Source organism: Oryctolagus cuniculus, chromosome 19, assembly GCF_051225735.1.
Source record: "Oryctolagus cuniculus isolate XC-2025 breed Fujian yellow rabbit chromosome 19, ASM5122573v1, whole genome shotgun sequence".
In the NCBI taxonomy this organism is placed as follows: Eukaryota; Metazoa; Chordata; class Mammalia; order Lagomorpha; family Leporidae; genus Oryctolagus; species Oryctolagus cuniculus.
Window position 1 is genome coordinate 70,411,865 of NC_142885.1, and position 16,048 is coordinate 70,427,912.

The window sequence follows — 16,048 nt, forward strand, 5'->3', positions numbered from 1 at the left end:
AATTAATCTGAAATAATTCCTTCCAGTTGTGTCTTCTACCGACATTCACTGGCTGCTGCTTAAAGCATCCGTGTTTAAGTAGTCTGAGAGACACATCGACAGATGCATCTTTTTTTTTTCTTTTTCATGCGGAGTTAGACAGAGAGAGAGAGACAGAGAGAAAGGTCTTCCTTCCGTTGGTTCACTCCCCAAATGGCTGCTATGGCTGGCGCGCTGTGCCAATCCAAAGCCAGGAGCCAGGTGCTTCCTCCTGGTCTCCCATGCGGGTGCAGGGCCCAAGCACTTGGGCCATCCTCCACTGCACTCCCGAGCCACAGCAGAGAGCTGGACTCAAAGAGGAGCAACTGGGACAGAATCCGGTGCCCCAACTGGGACTGGAACCCGGGGTGCTGGAGCCGCAGGTGGAGGATTAGCCTACTGAGCCGCGGCGGCAGCCCACTTCTTTTTTTTTTTTTTTTTTAAGGCATTTATTTATTTGAAAGTCAGAGTTAGAGAGAGAAGGAGGGGCAGAGAGAGAGAGGTCTTCCATCCACTGGTTCACTCCCCAGATGGCTGCTATGGCCGGCGCACTGCGCCAATCCGAAGCCAGGAGCCAGGAGCTTCTTCCTGGTCTCCCTGGTGGGTGCAGGGGCCCAAGCACTTGGGTCATCTTCTACTGCTTTCCCAGGCCACAGCAGGGAGCTGGATTGGAAGTGGAGCAGCCGGGACTCGAACTGGCACCCATATGGGACGCTGGCACTGTAGGCGGTGGCTTTACCCACTATGCCACAGTGCCAGCCCCAGCTGCGTCTTTTTTAAAAAGTACTTATTTGAGAGGTGGAGAGACACAGGGAGCTGCTGTCCGCTGGTCCCATCCCCACCTGCCCATGAGCACTGAGAGCTCAGTGAGCCCTCACTGCTGCCCCCGGCTCTGCACTGACAGGGGTCTCCCAGGGGGGACGTGGGCATGGGGGCGGCGGCCTCCTCCGTGGCGCCTTACCTGCGAGGCTGACCGCCCGCCCGAGAGAAGTGATGCTCGCCGGCTGGAGCCAGCAGGGAGAGAGATCGCTTCTGTAAACAAACCAGCTCTGCCCCCAGCTCTGGGGCCGGCCTTTGCGTGCTGTGCGCCCTGCGTCTAACCGAGGGTGGCTTTTGGTCAGGGTTTGCCGTAGATGACCTGAACCTGGAACCCTCCACTCCCCAGGGCCAGGACACTGAGTGGGGAGGGGCTCATCTTTCCTGGGGAGCCCAGGAGTTGTCCAGGGTCCTGCCCCCACCCCCAGGCTGCACAGCTCTGTCTCTACGCCCTGAGCCGGTGGAGCCGCCTCCTTTGGTTTCCTGGGCGCTGGGGGCTCTCCCTGAGCTAGTTCGGACCACCTCCTTCTCTCACAGGTTAGCATCTGGCGAACCCCGGTTAAGTGCTCTGTCTAAATTTGGTGCTGTGGGTTTACCAATGGAGGACGCCTTTATAAATCTAAATTCTGCCATCACTTGTGGTTGGTCATCATCTCTCAGCAGCTTTCTCCTCCAAATTTAAACGTTACATTCACACATCACGTAAATCGGCAAGCATGGCTTAGTCCTGTGCCGGCACCACGCTGGTAACGGTGGCCAGAGCACCTGTCCTCAGACGCCAGCAGGACAAGGTGACCAGTCCTCCGCCCGCTCCTGGTCCCCCGTTCCAGGCCTGTGCGTCCGTCTCCCCCACAGCCCTCTCCAAGTCTTAGCTATCGCCACAGCTGGGACTCCCGGGCGGGTCTTGTTCCCCGGGGGTCTCTCAGTGGAGGATGGAGTGGTCAGAGAGGGGACTCCCACAGGCTGGAGCATTTGCTGCTAGAGAATTCCTAGTGACCACAGACGGTGCCTGGAGAGTGAGGGTCAGAGGACAAGTCCCCCTCAGCGGTCACGGAGCGTGGTGGACTGCACATCGATAAGGAGCAGAGACGCCTCCAGACAGGCTTTTTGTTGGACTCCGCAGGAGAGGGGGCGTCCAGCGCTCAGCTGTCTCAGGAGGAGGTGAGAACAGACACGGTGCTTCCGTCGCGTGCCCACGCTGTCTGTCCTGGCTGCAGGGCCGCCGTCCCCTGCTGGCGAAGATGGCCGTGCTCCGGCAGCTGGCACTGCTGCTCTGGAAGAACTACACCCTGCAGGTGGGTGTGGCCCAGGAGGGCGCTGGGCGGGCACACGCGGGCAGGACTGCTCCGTCAGCCGGGGGCTGCCTTTCCTTCCAGAAGCGGAAGGTGCTGGTGACCGCCCTGGAACTCTTCCTGCCGTTGCTGTTTTCCGGGATCCTGATCTGGCTTCGCTTGAAGATCCAGTCGGAAAACGTGCCCAACGCCACCGTCTACCCGGGCCAGTCCATCCAGGAGCTGCCCTTGTTCTTCAACTTCCCGCCACCAGGGGACGCCTGGGAGCTCGCCTACGTCCCTTCCCACAGTGACGCTGCCAGGGCCATCACCGAGTGGGCCAGGAGGGCGCTGGTGGTCAACATGAAAGGTGAGACCGGGGCACAGGGGTTCCCGCAGCCGCCGTGCCCAGCAACTCCTCTCCCGGCCGAGTCACCGTGGACCCCCGGGCACCTCTCTGTCCGACTCGACTCTCAGTTACGACGGGTTGGGGCCTGGCCAGCCGTCTGCCCAGAGCTGTGGGGGGCCAGGGAAGCAGTGCCTGGTTCTGGGGTGCGGCCGATGACAGCAGCGGAGACAGGAATCCCCAGGGATTCCTGAGCAGGCCCCAGCCAAGGGAAGCAGTGCAACTGCGGGGCAAACGCGGCCGAGCGCGTGGCCAGCCACCTTTTCTAGATGTGGCCCGGCTGTCGGCTTTGAAGAAGGGTGAGGGTTCGGGGTCGCCTGTCTGTGCCAGAGATGGCGGCTGGTTCAAGTCATAGGGAAGGCTTACGGAGCCCTCGGAGATCTAGTTTCTGTCTGCAGAAGACCCGAAACTCCCAGGCCCCTCACGTGGACGGGCCGGGTGGGCAGCGGGCTCCCATGCTCTCTCCGCAGTCCGTGGCTTTCCCTCGGAGAAGCACTTTGAGGACTACATCAGGTACGACAACCGCTCCTCCAACGTGCTGGCCGCCCTGGTGTTCGAAAACGAATTCAGCCACAGCACGGACCCCCTGCCCCTGGCGGTGAGACTCGCGCTGCACCCGCCCTGCTCTGAAGTTGTCACACGGGTCATCAGGGCCTCAGCCCCCTCCCCGGGGCCGGTCCCCCTGTCCAGCACCAGGGCTCAGCCCCCTCCCTGGGGCCAGTCCACCCTGTCCAGGCACCAGGGCCTCATCCCCCTCCCCGGGGCCAGTCCACCCTGTCCAGGCACCAGGGCCTCAGCCCCCTCCCCAGGGCCGGTCCACCCTGTCCAGGCACCAGGGCCTCAGCCCCCTCCCCAGGGCCGGTCCACCCTGTCCAGGCACCAGGGCCTCAGCCCCCTCCCTGGCGGCCAGTCCACCCTGTCCAGGCACCAGGGCCTCAGCCCCCTCCCTGGCGGCCAGTCCACCCTGTCCAGGCACCAGGGCCTCATCCCCCTCCCCGGGGCCGGTCCCCCTGTCCAGGCACCAGGGCCTCAGCCCCCTCCCCGGGGCCAGTCCACCCTCTCCAGGCACCTCTGTGTGCATGGGAGTAAACGTGAGACAGTCCTCTGGGTCCCACAGTGCCACCTCGATCCCTGCTGAAGGGGGCCTGATGACATTCAGCCTGGTCTGGAACAATCTAGAAAACCTGTCAGCCTGTACACACTGCCTTTCCACCCCTTTGGGTCCCTTGTTTGTAAAAGGTTTTCCGTCTCCAGGCCTCTGGGTAGACTTGAGTAGGAAAGACAGGGAACTGGTACTGGGACGTCAGTCTGACCCAGAGGAGAAAGCAAAAGGAAAGACCTTTTTTTGGTGCCTGCCTGGCAGCACTGAGATTGCAAAGCTGTCAGTCCCATCTCGGGTGGGGCGGGGGGCCCCAGTGATCCTGAGCAGGGGCCATCAGCCACGAGTCACCCGTGAGCGCGCGTTGTTAGGTGTCCCAGCGGTGTCCCGAGGGCTTCCCCCGCCCCCGCATTCCAGGCACCTGGGACCTGCGGTGTTCTTGGGGGGTGAGTTCAAGGTGTGACAGCTGTGGTGATGCCCCCCACCCCGACTTCTCCCTCGTCTGAGCAGGCGTCTGCTCCTCGGTCTGGAGCTCAGAACGCGCGTTGTCTGTCTGTCTCTGCAGGTGAAATACCACCTGCGGTTCAGTTACACGCGGAGAAACTACATGTGGACCCAGTCAGGCACCTTTCTCCTGAGAGACACCGAGGGCTGGCACACCAACTCCCTCTTCCCACTGTTCCCGAACCCGGGACCGAGGGAGCCTGCGTCGCCCGACGGCGGAGAGCCCGGTGAGAAGCGCCGGGGCACTGTCTGAGGGACGGGCCGCCTTCCTCTGCAGGAGCACCTGCCTTGCGGCCTGGGGAGGAAGAGCATCACGGATCGGCTCCTGGGAATCTCGGATAACTCCGAAAACAGCCCGGGCTGTCTCCCCTGTCCTCCAGCGAGACGCTGGCGTCTCGGGTTTGAGGATGCTTTGGCTGGCGCTGAATCTTCTGGGCCTGGCTTTGCATATCTCCCTCTCCCCCTGGCCGCCTCTGTGCATGGTTTCAGGGGCTTTTTAAGCTCCGCAGTCCTCACGTGTCTGACCCGTGGTTCAACCCACTGAGTGCGACTTGACTCTGAGCTGCGTCTGGGCTGCTCCGGCACCCCGGCACTGCACGCGCTGCACTGCCTGGCCTTGGCAGGCGCTTGGTGTGGTTGCCTCCTCTGAAGCTTGGTGTGTCTTGGAACCCAGCCAGGGAGAGCCGGGAAGTGACCAGGACGCGGCGCAAGAAGAAGCCCCTGGGCCGTGGCCAGCTGCAGGCTGTGGTCCAGGGTTCAGGGCGTTCTGAACTGGCCATTCCAGTTGTCTGGAGAACCCGTCTGGCAGGCAGCAGGGTCTGTGAGAGGTTTCAGTGGAGGGTGCACGAACGTCCTTCCGTGGAGTAGCGTCTGAGACCTTAAGCACGGGGGAGGCAGAGGGCGCTGTTCAGAGACGTCAGGGTCTGTCCTCGGACTGACGTCCCACAGCAAGACCTCAGACCCTGAAGAGGGCCAGGCAGGGTGTGAGGTCTGAGGCACCCCAGAAGGCCCCAGACAGGTCCCCAAACCCAGGGCTCAGGACGGACCGTGTGCAGCTGTCCCTTGGGCCACTTGTGGCTGCAGCAGGAGACGCTGGCTCCTGAGCCCTGGGCTGGGCTGGGGGCTCCTCATCCCCCTCCCGTTAGGGATAACTTCCAAAGCTTAGAACACGTCGGAAGACATCCCCAGGGTAAAGGCTGGCAGACTTCAGAGCAAGCTCAGAGTCTTCCAGAAGAGAAGAAGCCGCAACTGGATCTTAGAGCAAGGGGAGACCAGGGAGACCTTGTGGCAGGTGACGGAGGCGGGCAGACGTCTTGTGATGGGGTCTCTGGATCTTAGAGCAAGGGGAGACCAGGGAGACCCTGTGGCAGGTGACGGAGGCGGGCAGACGTCTTGTGATGGGGTCTCTGAATCTTAGAGCAAGGGGAGACCAGGGAGACCTTGTGGCAGGTGACGGAGGCGGGCAGACGTCTTGTGATGGGGTCTCTGGTACCCTGCAGCCACCTGTTCCACCCCAGGCCCATTTTGCCCCCGCTGCCCCCTGGATGTTCATGTCTTGGGCCCATTAATGCCCCGATGAGAATTCAGTGCCCAGGGCTGTTCTCTGTGGTTTATTTATGACCACAGACACAGCATGGGGAGGAAGACCGATCGCAGGTGATGGCTGGTGCCGGGCAGCCACCAGCCAGGAGGACAAAGGGTGCAAGTCCGCACCCCTGCCACCTCCCGAGAGAACTGTGCCAGCACGTGGCAGCCAGGCGCTTGTAGGACAGGGCCCGAGCTCAGCTGTGTGGCGACTTCCCGGGCCTCTGTGTCCCCATCTGTCCAAGGGGGCAGAGCAGCTGGCGGCGATGAGAATTCACCCCCGTCCAGCCCTGGCCTCAGCACGCAGCAGGCGACGCTCGTTGAGCGCCTGCTCTGACTGCAGCCACAAGAAGGCTGAGCCAAGGGGACAGCAGAAGTGCGCACATGGCAGCCCCACGCTGGCCGTGCGTGGGCGGCTGGGCCTTCGCTCTTTGGGAGGCTGGAGCCCAGGACTTCAGGTATTCTGAGAGTCACTGCACTGTGTAACCGAGGGCGCCATGCCACCCACTCCTGTGGCCTGAGTCCCCTCTGTCCCGAGGCAGGCGCAGGGACGTTACAGAGCACACAAGCCTCGTGTGACCTCGGCCGGCACAGCCGCAGTCCCCCCCGACCAGCGTGGTCCACAGCCTCGTCCCCGGAACCTGTGACTGCCGGGTGACGCGGAGCTCAGGATGGCAGGGTGGTCGCCAGCTGCCCCCGTAGGCCCAGCATCATCCCTCGGCCCTTGAAAGCAAGCAAGGGGTGGAAGAGAGGCCACGGGGGCGGGACCCGGGGACGCTGTCCTGCAAGCTCTGTAGCTCAGTGAGGCCCCTGCACGGCTCCGACCCCCAGACTCAGCAGGGCCTGCCGTTCTCAGCTGCCACGGGCATGGCGATCCTGGGGACACTCCTCCACCCCCACCCCTTGGAGGTGCCTTTCAGAGCGCCGCCCTCCACCTCCGCCTGCCCTGCCGACGTTCTTTTTGCAGCTCCCAGACTGCTAGGGGTCACCCTCTCAGCTGCTGTGGGTGTGGGATGTGTCTCCCCCCCTTCTCCCATGGGACCGCTGGGCAGTGCAAGGCACCCCGGGGTCCGCAGAGGGGGCATCAGGCAAAGTCCCTCTGTGGCCCCTCCAGGGATGCCCCAGCACAGCTGGGCGCTGGCGGCTCTCCCGGTGAGCAGCACCGAGATGTGGCTTTCCCGACCCCGGTTGTCCTCTGCTCCACACCCAGGGTACGTCCGGGAGGGCTTCCTGGCCGTGCAGCACGCCGTGGACAGAGCCATCATGCACTATCACGCCAACGCCTCTGCCCAGCAGCTCCTGCAGCAGCTCACGGTGACCGTGAAGAGGTTCCCGTACCCGCCCTTCATCTCCGACCCCTTCCTGGTGGCCATCCAGTACCAGCTGCCCCTGCTGCTGCTGCTGAGCTTCACCTACGCCTCGCTCACCATCATCCGGGCGGTGGTGCAGGAGAAGGAGCGCAAGCTGAAGGTGAGCCCGCGTGCTCTGGGGGGAGGGTGCCGCCGGGAGGCCCGCGGTCGTGGTTTCCAGGCTGCCCCGCCGTCCGCCCACACCCACTGCTCTGTGGCTCCCGCCGGTCTTGGGGCTTCCTTGAAATCAGGCCACGTGTCTGGGTTTTCAGGCCCTGGGAGAGTGTGCCGGTTCCTGTGTGGCGCGCTCAGGAGGGAAGGGTGGCCCTGGAGCTGCGTGGTGCATCGCAACAGGCCCTGGCCGACAGTGCCGGCTGCACGATGTTGATTTTGCTCTGTTGGACGGTGACGGCTGAACGGGAGGCTAACTAGCACCGTGTGCGGATCAGGGGCCACTGTGCTGCAGACTTGGGCGTGAGTGAGTGGGGAGTGAAGCCGTGAAGGGCACCATGGTGTCTCCCGAGGAGTCTTCAGAGCCTGCGGGAAATGCGTCTTGCGAGAAACCAGCTGTGGGTTTCAAACGTCTCTCGGTCCCGTTTTCTCGGAGCCGCCTGAAGCGTGCTCACGCGGCCACGCGGCCTCAATAAAGACCACCTGGGTGAACTTGGCACCTGCCGACACCCGGGAGTCGCTCAGCTTCCTCCGCTGCAAATGTCCACGCGCCACTGAGAGCCTTCTCAGGGCAGGAGTCTGTAACGACTGAGGTCGTAAAAGGCCGGGAAAGCCGACGGGAGGACGGGGGTCCGCTGGGTGCTGTGACGAACCTGACCGAGGCGGCCGTAGAGCAGGCTGCGCCTCAGTCACAAGCGCAGACCCACGGGTGAACCAGGTAGGGCAGGCGCTCACGCGGCGGCTGAGTCTGCGCAGTAGCCGCACTCCCTCCTGACAGTGGGGCAGTGCATAGGACGGGGAGGGGGCCGGGCGGCATTCCTTGCGCCCTGCCACCTGGCTGCTGCCTGCAGGCCACGGCGTGGGTGTCCAGGTCACAGCCGCACTCGCGTGTGCAGGGCTGCAGGTGTGACGCAAGCCCCCCCCCCGCAGGAGTACATGCGCATGCTGGGACTGGACAGCTGGCTGCACTGGAGCGCATGGTTCCTCATGTTCTTCCTTGTCCTCCTCGTCGTGGTCTCCTTCATGACGCTGCTCTTCTGCGTCAAGGTGAGCGTGGTCCCCGTGGCAACGGAGCAGCCGGGCTGCCGGCGCAGTGTGGAGCCCTGGGCTGCGTCCTTGGTGACTGTGGATGTTTGGGCCTCCCCCGCCCCCGGTCTGCCCCGTGCCCCTGCAGGTGAAGACGGGCGTGGCCGTGCTGACCAACAGTGACCCCTCCCTGGTGCTGGCCTTCCTGCTCTGCTTCGCCACCTCTTCCATCTCCTTCAGCTTCATGGTCAGCACCTTCTTCAGTAAAGGTCAGTGGTCTGGCTGCCCTGGACCGGAGACCGTGGACGACCAGGTCTCGGGGAAGCCGGGGGCTTGTCTGGGCTGTGGGAGGTTAAGGGGTCCCCACATCTGAGTGGAGGTGAGCCAGGCACTGAGTTACGGCAGAGCAGTGGGGGGGAGAGGCAGGGACGGCGGTGTGTGCGGCAGGTCACAGGGCTACAGGGCAGGCCAGCGAGGGAGCCTCACAGGACGGCGCTGAAAACAGGCCAGAGGCCAGAGCACACGGGCGGGCCCAGACAGGAGAGTGCGGGGTCGGGCGGAGAGCCTGGTGAGCTCGGACGTCCGGCGGCCTTGTGCTGCCCAGTGAGCTCCGATGTCCAGCGGCCTCGTGCCACCCGGCGTGCTCCGACGTCCGGCGGCCTCGTGCTGCCTGAGCGGTGCCTCTGTCCAGCTCCGTTCCCTCTGCGCCGTCTTCCGGGGACTGATGGCGTTTCCCGCGGTACCTCTTATCCCGCGCTTCGGAGGGTGTAGATAGTGCCTCTGTTCCAGCGTCCGCCTCATACCCCCCCACACACACACACACGGCGTCCGTGCGAGCCACTGAGCTGCCTGCCTTGTCCCGCTTCCTCCCAGCTCTGACTGGCACCTTCCCACACACCGCGTCCTCGTTAGCACCGCCCGGGCGTCTCACTGTGTCTGGTCCATGTGACCCCTGGGGGAAATGCAGGCAGTTTGCTGCCAGCCGTCCCCCGCGCACCTGCTCCTCTGACTCACTCTATTGTCGTTCCCTGGGGAATGGTTCTTTGACTGGCGTGGGTGAGCGGTTGCTCAAGTGTTTTTGGACTCTGTATGCCCAAAGGCGGCTTTATTCTGCCTCCCTCCTGAGCGGACGGCAGGTTTGTCGGGCAGCCATCGCTGTCCGAGCCCACGGCCATCCCTGTTGGCAGGAGCCTGGCGCTGGCCTGGGTGCGTGGGTGCTATGATCTGAAGGCTCCTGCCCGCCCGCCCTCAGGGCCCATTGGATCCTGCTGCCAGCATCGCTGGAATGCTCTCCTCTTGGGCCTTGGCTCCAGCCTCTCTGTTGTCCTTAGTGCCCTTTACCTCTGTGGCTGGTGCGTGTGTGCGTGTGGGTGTGTGGGCAGTGGGGTGGGCGCTGCCTGTGTCTCCTTAGCCGTCCCAAGTGCACACTACAGTGCATTCACACTGTAGAGCGGCCATCACCACTGCCCCGCTCCAGACTTTCCCATGGCTCCCAGCTGAAACTCTGGCCCCGCCGCCCCTCCCTGCGTCCCTGGGAACCATGGCTCCCTTGTCCAGGTGAGTGTGACGGCCCAGGTGGAATCGCACAGCGTCTGTCCTGTCGGGACGGCCGGTCTCACCTAGCACCGAGTGTGCGGATCCCTCCCCTTCTGCAGGTGGAGGACAGTCCACAGCCAGAGCCCCTCCTGTTTGCCTGGTCGTCTGTGTGTGAGCTGCTCTGAACGGTGCTCTGAGAGCGTGGAAACACCTGTCCAGTCCTCCTGGCTGTGGCCCGGCGGGGCTGTGGCTGGGCCAGGCAGCGAGTCTGTGTTTAACGGTCCGTGGAGCAGCCGGAGTTGGCACCACAGTTCGCCAGGGTTCCTTCTTCCCCACACCTCGCCAGCATGTCTGTTCTGTGCTCGGCATCCTGTGGGCGAGAGGAGGCATCGCCCATGCCGCCCAGCCCGGCCTGCCCCTGGCTCCTATGTGTGCTTTGACAAACCTCTCCTAGCGGATCCCGGCCTGCCCCCGCCCCGGCCTGTGCGTGCTCAGCGCGCATCCTGCAGACGCGGCTTTCGTTCCGAGACGGTGGTCGTGTTTTGTGAACCCTCGGTCGGCTCGCACACATCCCCCGGTCTTGCTTCTTCACCTGGTTTTTGGGGGAAACCCTTCCTGTTTGGGGGAAGCGTCTCTCCGTCCCACGGCCGGCTTATTCTGTGTCTTGTTTGCTCACTCTGATGCCCGTGGAGCCCTGTGAGCGTGCCCGCGTGCCCAGAGGTGGGGCTGCAGCTGAGCCTCCCGTCCGGGGAGTCAGACCCACGCCCGGCAGCCTCCGCCGTCTCAGCCCCAGAGAGCCCAGTTCTCAGGCTGTGTGTCCCCCGCCTCTGCGGCGGCTCCACCCTTCCCGCTGCCCGCCCCTGGACTCGTCCTTGCCTGTGGACGATCTCACAGGAGCAGGAGGGACAGATTTCAGTCCAGCTGCTGGGGCTCCTTGATCCTAAGACCCTTTGTGTCCTTAAAAATTGAGTTCACCAAAGTGCTTTTCTTTCTTTGTATTCTTAAGGTCTATTTGTTTAAAGGCAGAGTCACAGAGAGAGAGAATCTTTCATTTGTTGGTCCACTCCCCGAGTGGCTACAACAGCTAGTCTAGCCAGGCCAAAGCCGAGAACCAGAGCTCCACCTAAGTCTCCACGGGGTTGGCTGGGGCCCAAGTGTTTGGGCCGTCTTCCGCTGCTCTCCCAGGCACATTGGAAGTGGAGCCACCCACGTGGGATGCCGGCGTCACAGGTGGCAGCTTACACTGCTGAGCCATAATGCCAGCCCCAAAGGGCTTTTCCTATGTGACATATCTGTCTGTATTTATTCTAGAGCAATGAATGTAAGAAAATCTAGATGTTTTCAATTTAAGGGATAGCCACCGTAAACCTGCTGTAAGTTTACATACATATGCAAAACGGCCATGTTTCCCTCGAGTTAGTGAGGCGTGTGCCCGTCTCACATTTCTGCCACCCTTGGTGGTGTCTGGGTTCTCCCTGTGCCCAGGGCGTTCACCGGACACGGACGTGCAGCTGGGAGGGGCTCAGCGCGGGGTGCGAGCTGGGGACTCGGTGAGTGAGTGAAGGAACAAGTGGACCCGGCGGGAAGTGAGGCAGCGTGGGGAGCAGGTGTGTGGCGATGTCGGAGGCAGCTGGGCTGTGGGGGTCCCAGGGTGGGACTAGGTGTAGCCCCAGGCAGGCGCTGTCTCAGGGGAGAGGAGGCAGCAGGCTGAGTACTGGGACGCCTGTCCCCAGGTGGACAGCTGGCACAGGGGTCAGCAGCTCCTCCCACCGGTGGCTTCCTGCACCCTGTGACCGTGCACACCCACGCACTATGCTGCCCTCTTGCCCGCAGCCAACATGGCAGCAGCCATAGGCGGCTTCCTCTACTTCTTCACCTACACCCCCTACTTCTTTGTGGCACCTCGATACAACTGGATGGCGCTGAGCCAGAAACTCCTCTCCTGCCTCCTGTCCAACGTGGCCATGGCCATGGGAGCACAGCTCATAGGCAAATTTGAAGCCAAAGGTGAGTGTTGTCCTCTTTCCCTCGTGGGAAGTGCGGCCGGCGGCGGCCACTGGGGACGGCCACGGCCAGAGATGGCTGCCGGGGCTGAGCGGGTGCAAGGGCGCTGCACAGAGCAGCAGTGGGAGCTGCAGTCCGGGGCAGTCCCAGAGCCCGCAGAAACCACGGGGCGTGGGCCGGGGCCTGGGGCTCAGCGGGCAAAGGGCAGGATGCCCGGTGGCAACTGTGTCTGATGGCTTTTTTAATCAATTTATTAATTTGAATGGCATAGTTACAGAAGGAGAGAGAGAGAGAGAGAGAGAGAGAGAAGGAAAGATCTCCCATCTTCTGGTTCACTCCCCAATGGCAGAGTGGAAACCAAGAGCCTGGAACCTCCTGTGGGTCTCCCATGTGGGTGCAGGGGCCCAGCACTTGGGCCGTCCTCCACTGCCTTCCCAGGCACATTAGCAGGGAGCTGGGTCAGAAGTGGAGCAGCCGGGACTTGAACTGGTGCTTACAGGATACCAGCGTTACAGACCATGGCTTAGCCCTCTGCACCACAGCGCTGAACCCTCTGAAGGCCTTGGTCAATGCAGAGCCCTCGGTCAGGGTAGACCACAGCCCCTCCCTACTCCCCCAGGACCTCCTGCAGCCGTGTGATGAGGGTAGGGAGGCCCAGGAGAGAAGTGTGAAGCCAGGAATACACGTTTTCCTTGTCCTTTGTAGAATTTCCTGATGGCTAAGATGTCAGGAGGGCCGGACAGGACGCCTCCTTGGCTGACTGCGGTGGGCGCTGGGTTTCAGCAGAGGGAGTCCAGCCTTCTGGACGGGTGGGGGAGGGCGCCTGTGTAGCCCCTCTCCTCCTCTCTCTCCGGAGGTGGAGGACAGGCCCCATTTCATTTCCAAGCTTCCCCAACCCCTCTCCCAGGCAGGAGGCTGCCGCTGGGGCCTGGCCTCTCCGCTCCTTGCTCTGCTTCCAAGAGGAGGCTGAGAATGGTGTGGGCGTGGGGGGCCCTTGCTGTGCTGGCCTCCGCCCCCCCGGGCAGCCTCCCCTCCCCAGGGCTGAGCCGCACTCCCTGCCCTTCCCCGTCCAGCAGTCCTCTGTAGGCCGAATGCTCTCCCCTCCTGCAGCCGTGTGTCTTAGGCCGTCTGTGCTGCCACACAAGGACACATGGGACCAGGCAGTTTATAAAGAACAGAGCTGTATGGAGCTGGGAAGTCCCAGGTCACGGCGCCCGCAGGTGCAGCGTCTGGTGAGGCTCAGCCTGTGCTCCCAGGACGGCGCCTGGAAGAACCCTGGTCCCCACACAGCAGGTGCCCGTAGGAGAGAGCCCGCCCCCATAAGGCCTTCGAGAGCAGCACCAAACCTATTTGAGGTGGGGTTTGGGTTTGGACGCGTGGGCTGGGAGGTGCCCTGAGACCCGGGCATGGTGCAGCTCCCGTTGCAGCTGTGCAGGGAGCTCCCAGTGTTGCTGTGTCTAGCGAGAGTTTCCCTTCCGCTGACCGAGGCCTCCAGCACTGCAACTTCTGAACGCGTGTGTGCCCGTGCGCAGGGGCGCGTGACCAAGTGCAGACGAGCATTGTCCGGGGTGCAGATGCTTTGTAAAAGCCATTTCCAAAGGGAGGCCTTCCCCCCAAAGTTCTGCAGTGAGTTTCCGTGAGCAGAGATCTCTCGGGGCCTGAGGGTGGATGCTGGCCTGGCTGGAAGGCAGCCAGTTCTATCCGGTGCCTGGAACCTCGGGACACACAGGGACCGTGACCTTGACAAACCACGGAGAGATGAAATGTCGTGGACTCCGTTAGATGGCACTTTTTACATGTGTGCATGTGTGTGTGTTTACATGTATATGTGTTTACATGTATGTGTGTTTATGCACCTCTGTGCTGGTACATGTGTGCATGTTTATGTGTGTTTCCACACACATACGCTGTGTGCATGCGGGTTTTTTTTTTTTTTTTTTTTTGACAGGCAGAGTAGACAGTGAGAGAGAGAGAGAGACAGAGAGAAAGGTCTTCCTTTGCCGTTGGTTCACCCTCCAATGGCCGCCGCGGCTGGCACGCTGCAGCCGGCGCACCGCGCCGATCCGATGGCAGGAGCCAGGAGCCAGGTGCTTTTCCTGGTCTCCCATGGGGTGCAGGGCCCAAGCACCTGGGCCATCCTCCACTGCACTCCCTGGCCACAGCAGAGGGCTGGCCTGGAAGAGGGGCAACCGGGACAGAATCCGGCGCCCCGACCGGGACTAGAACCTGGTGTGCCGGCGCCGCTAGGCGGAGGATTAGCCTAGTGAGCTGCGGCGCCGGCCTGCATGTGGGTTTTTTTTAAGTTTTATTTATTTAAAAGAGTTACAGAGATAGGTAGAGACGAGAGAGAGAGAAAGTCTTCTATCCATTATTTCACTCCCAAATGGCTGTTCCAGCTACAGCTGAGCCGCTCTGAAGCCAGGAGCTTCTTCTGGGTCTCCCACATGGGTGCAGGGGCCCAGACATTGGGCCGTCTTCTGCTGCTTTTCCAGGCACATTAGCAAGGAGCTGAGTTGGAAGTGAAGCAGCTGGGACTAGAACCTGCACCCGTACGGGATGCCAGCGCTGCAGGCTAGGGCTTCACCCCTCTGCACCACAGTGCTGGCCCTGTGCATGCATGCGTGTGTGTGTGTGCGTGTGTGTGTGTGTGTGTGAGAGAGAGAGAGAGGGAGGGAGATCAACTCAGTCTGAGCCTGTCTAGTCAGTAGTGAGCTTTGGCTGGCTGTATCACACAGTTTTGTGACTGCTGCTGTCTTAACGACTTGGAGAAAGTTGCCAGACCTTTAGAAAGCTAGGCGGGCAAGAGTCCTGCCGCCTTCGCAGAGACTGGCAGGGTCACATGTGTGACATGGGGCTTCAGGGTGCCTGGGCCCTCCCCGCCTGCCCAGTGCCGGCTGGTCTCCCGGTGCACTCTGTAGGCACGGGCATCCAGTGGCGAGACCTCCTGAGTCCGGTCAGCGTGGACGATGACTTCTGCTTTGGCCACGTGCTGGGGCTGCTGCTGCTGGACTCCGTGCTCTATGGCCTGGTCACCTGGTACGTGGAGGCCGTCTTCCCGGGGCAGTTCGGCGTGCCGCAGCCGTGGTACTTCTTCATCATGGTGAGTGCCCGCGCCTTCCTTGTCCATCTGCTCACCGCGGCAGGGTGGGTCCCCGGCACTGGGGTGGGGGCCCCCTCCAAGCCCCTGACGCACGATGCCTGCTTGGGCTGGGAGAGAAAACCCTGCCCGGTGTCCAGGGCAGTGAACGGTGTGTCCCCAGGGCCCTGGGATGGGTTCAGAGAGAGGTGTGAGCCCTTCCCCCGCAGTGGCCCAGCAGAAGGGACCCACACCGGCAGCCCTGCTGCCCCAGCCACAACGATGCAGTGTCTTGGGCAGGCGGCCACGCGGCTGGAGAAGCGAGAGCGTCCCACCCCAGGAGGCGCTAACGCCTGGCACCCCACGCCCTGTGGCCCCTGGGGCCTGAGCTGCATCTGCTTTACCAAGTGGGGTTGTGTGGTAAAACGTGGGTGAAATTTGCTTTTTGAGGCCGGCGCCGCGGCTCACTAGGCTAATCCTCCGCCTTGCGGCGCCGGCACACCGGGTTCTAGTCCCGGTTGGGGCGCCGGATTCTGTCCCGGTTGCCCCTCTTCCAGGCCAGCTCTCTGCTGTGGCCCGGGAGTGCAGTGGAGGATGGCCCAAGTGCTTGGGCCCTGCACCCCATGGGAGACCAGGAGAAGCACCTGGTTCCTGCCATCGGATCAGCGCGGTGCGCCGGCCGCAGCGCACCAAGCCGTGGCGGCCATTGGAGGGTGAACCAACGGCAAAGGAAGACCTTTCTCTCTGTCTCTCTCTCTCTCTCACTGTCCACTCTGCCTGTCAAAAAAAAGAAAAAAGAAATTTGCTTTTTGTGAAACCTAATAATACATCTTAGATGCTTTAAATGCATATACTTTAAGTAGAGCTTTAGGATTTTATCTAAACATACATAAACATTTTTGTTTTATGTGTTTTTTTAAGATTTATTTTATTTATTTGAAAGGCAGAGTGACAGAGAGAGGGAGAAACAGAGAGAGATATTCCAGCTTCTGGTTCACTCCCCAACTGGCTACAACAGTCAGGGCTGGGCCAGACCAAAGCCGGGAGCCAGGAGCTTCCTCCAGGTCTCCCACGCAGGTGCAGGGCCCAAGGACCTGGCCATCTTCTACTGCTTTCCCAGGCCACAGCAGAGAGCTGGATCAGAAGTGGAGCAGCCGGGACTCGATCTGGCATCCATATGGGAGGCTG

General features: G+C 62.1%; 1 protein-coding gene across 6 annotated transcripts in view; it reads left to right on the top strand.

The window, feature by feature from the left end:
- The window catches only part of ABCA3 (ATP binding cassette subfamily A member 3), a 40,755-nt gene that overhangs the window by 7,841 nt on the left and 16,866 nt on the right, over positions 1-16,048 (top strand). For 2 of the 6 annotated variants that reach the window (XM_051836186.3, XM_051836189.3), the window contains 9 exons: positions 1,958-2,129; positions 2,211-2,475; positions 2,982-3,109; positions 4,176-4,341; positions 6,909-7,168; positions 8,149-8,265; positions 8,393-8,513; positions 11,614-11,787; positions 14,673-14,884. In XM_051836186.3, coding sequence (XP_051692146.3) covers positions 2,076-2,129; positions 2,211-2,475; positions 2,982-3,109; positions 4,176-4,341; positions 6,909-7,168; positions 8,149-8,265; positions 8,393-8,513; positions 11,614-11,787; positions 14,673-14,884 — 1,497 coding nt within the window. In that variant the 5' untranslated portion in view covers positions 1,958-2,075. Of the gene's footprint in view, positions 1-1,349; positions 1,372-1,957; positions 2,130-2,210; positions 2,476-2,981; positions 3,110-4,175; positions 4,342-6,908; positions 7,169-8,148; positions 8,266-8,392; positions 8,514-11,613; positions 11,788-14,672; positions 14,885-16,048 lie in introns of those variants that run through there. The other 4 variants (XM_089321423.1, XM_089321421.1, XM_089321422.1 and 1 more) reach the window with 4 other exon arrangements.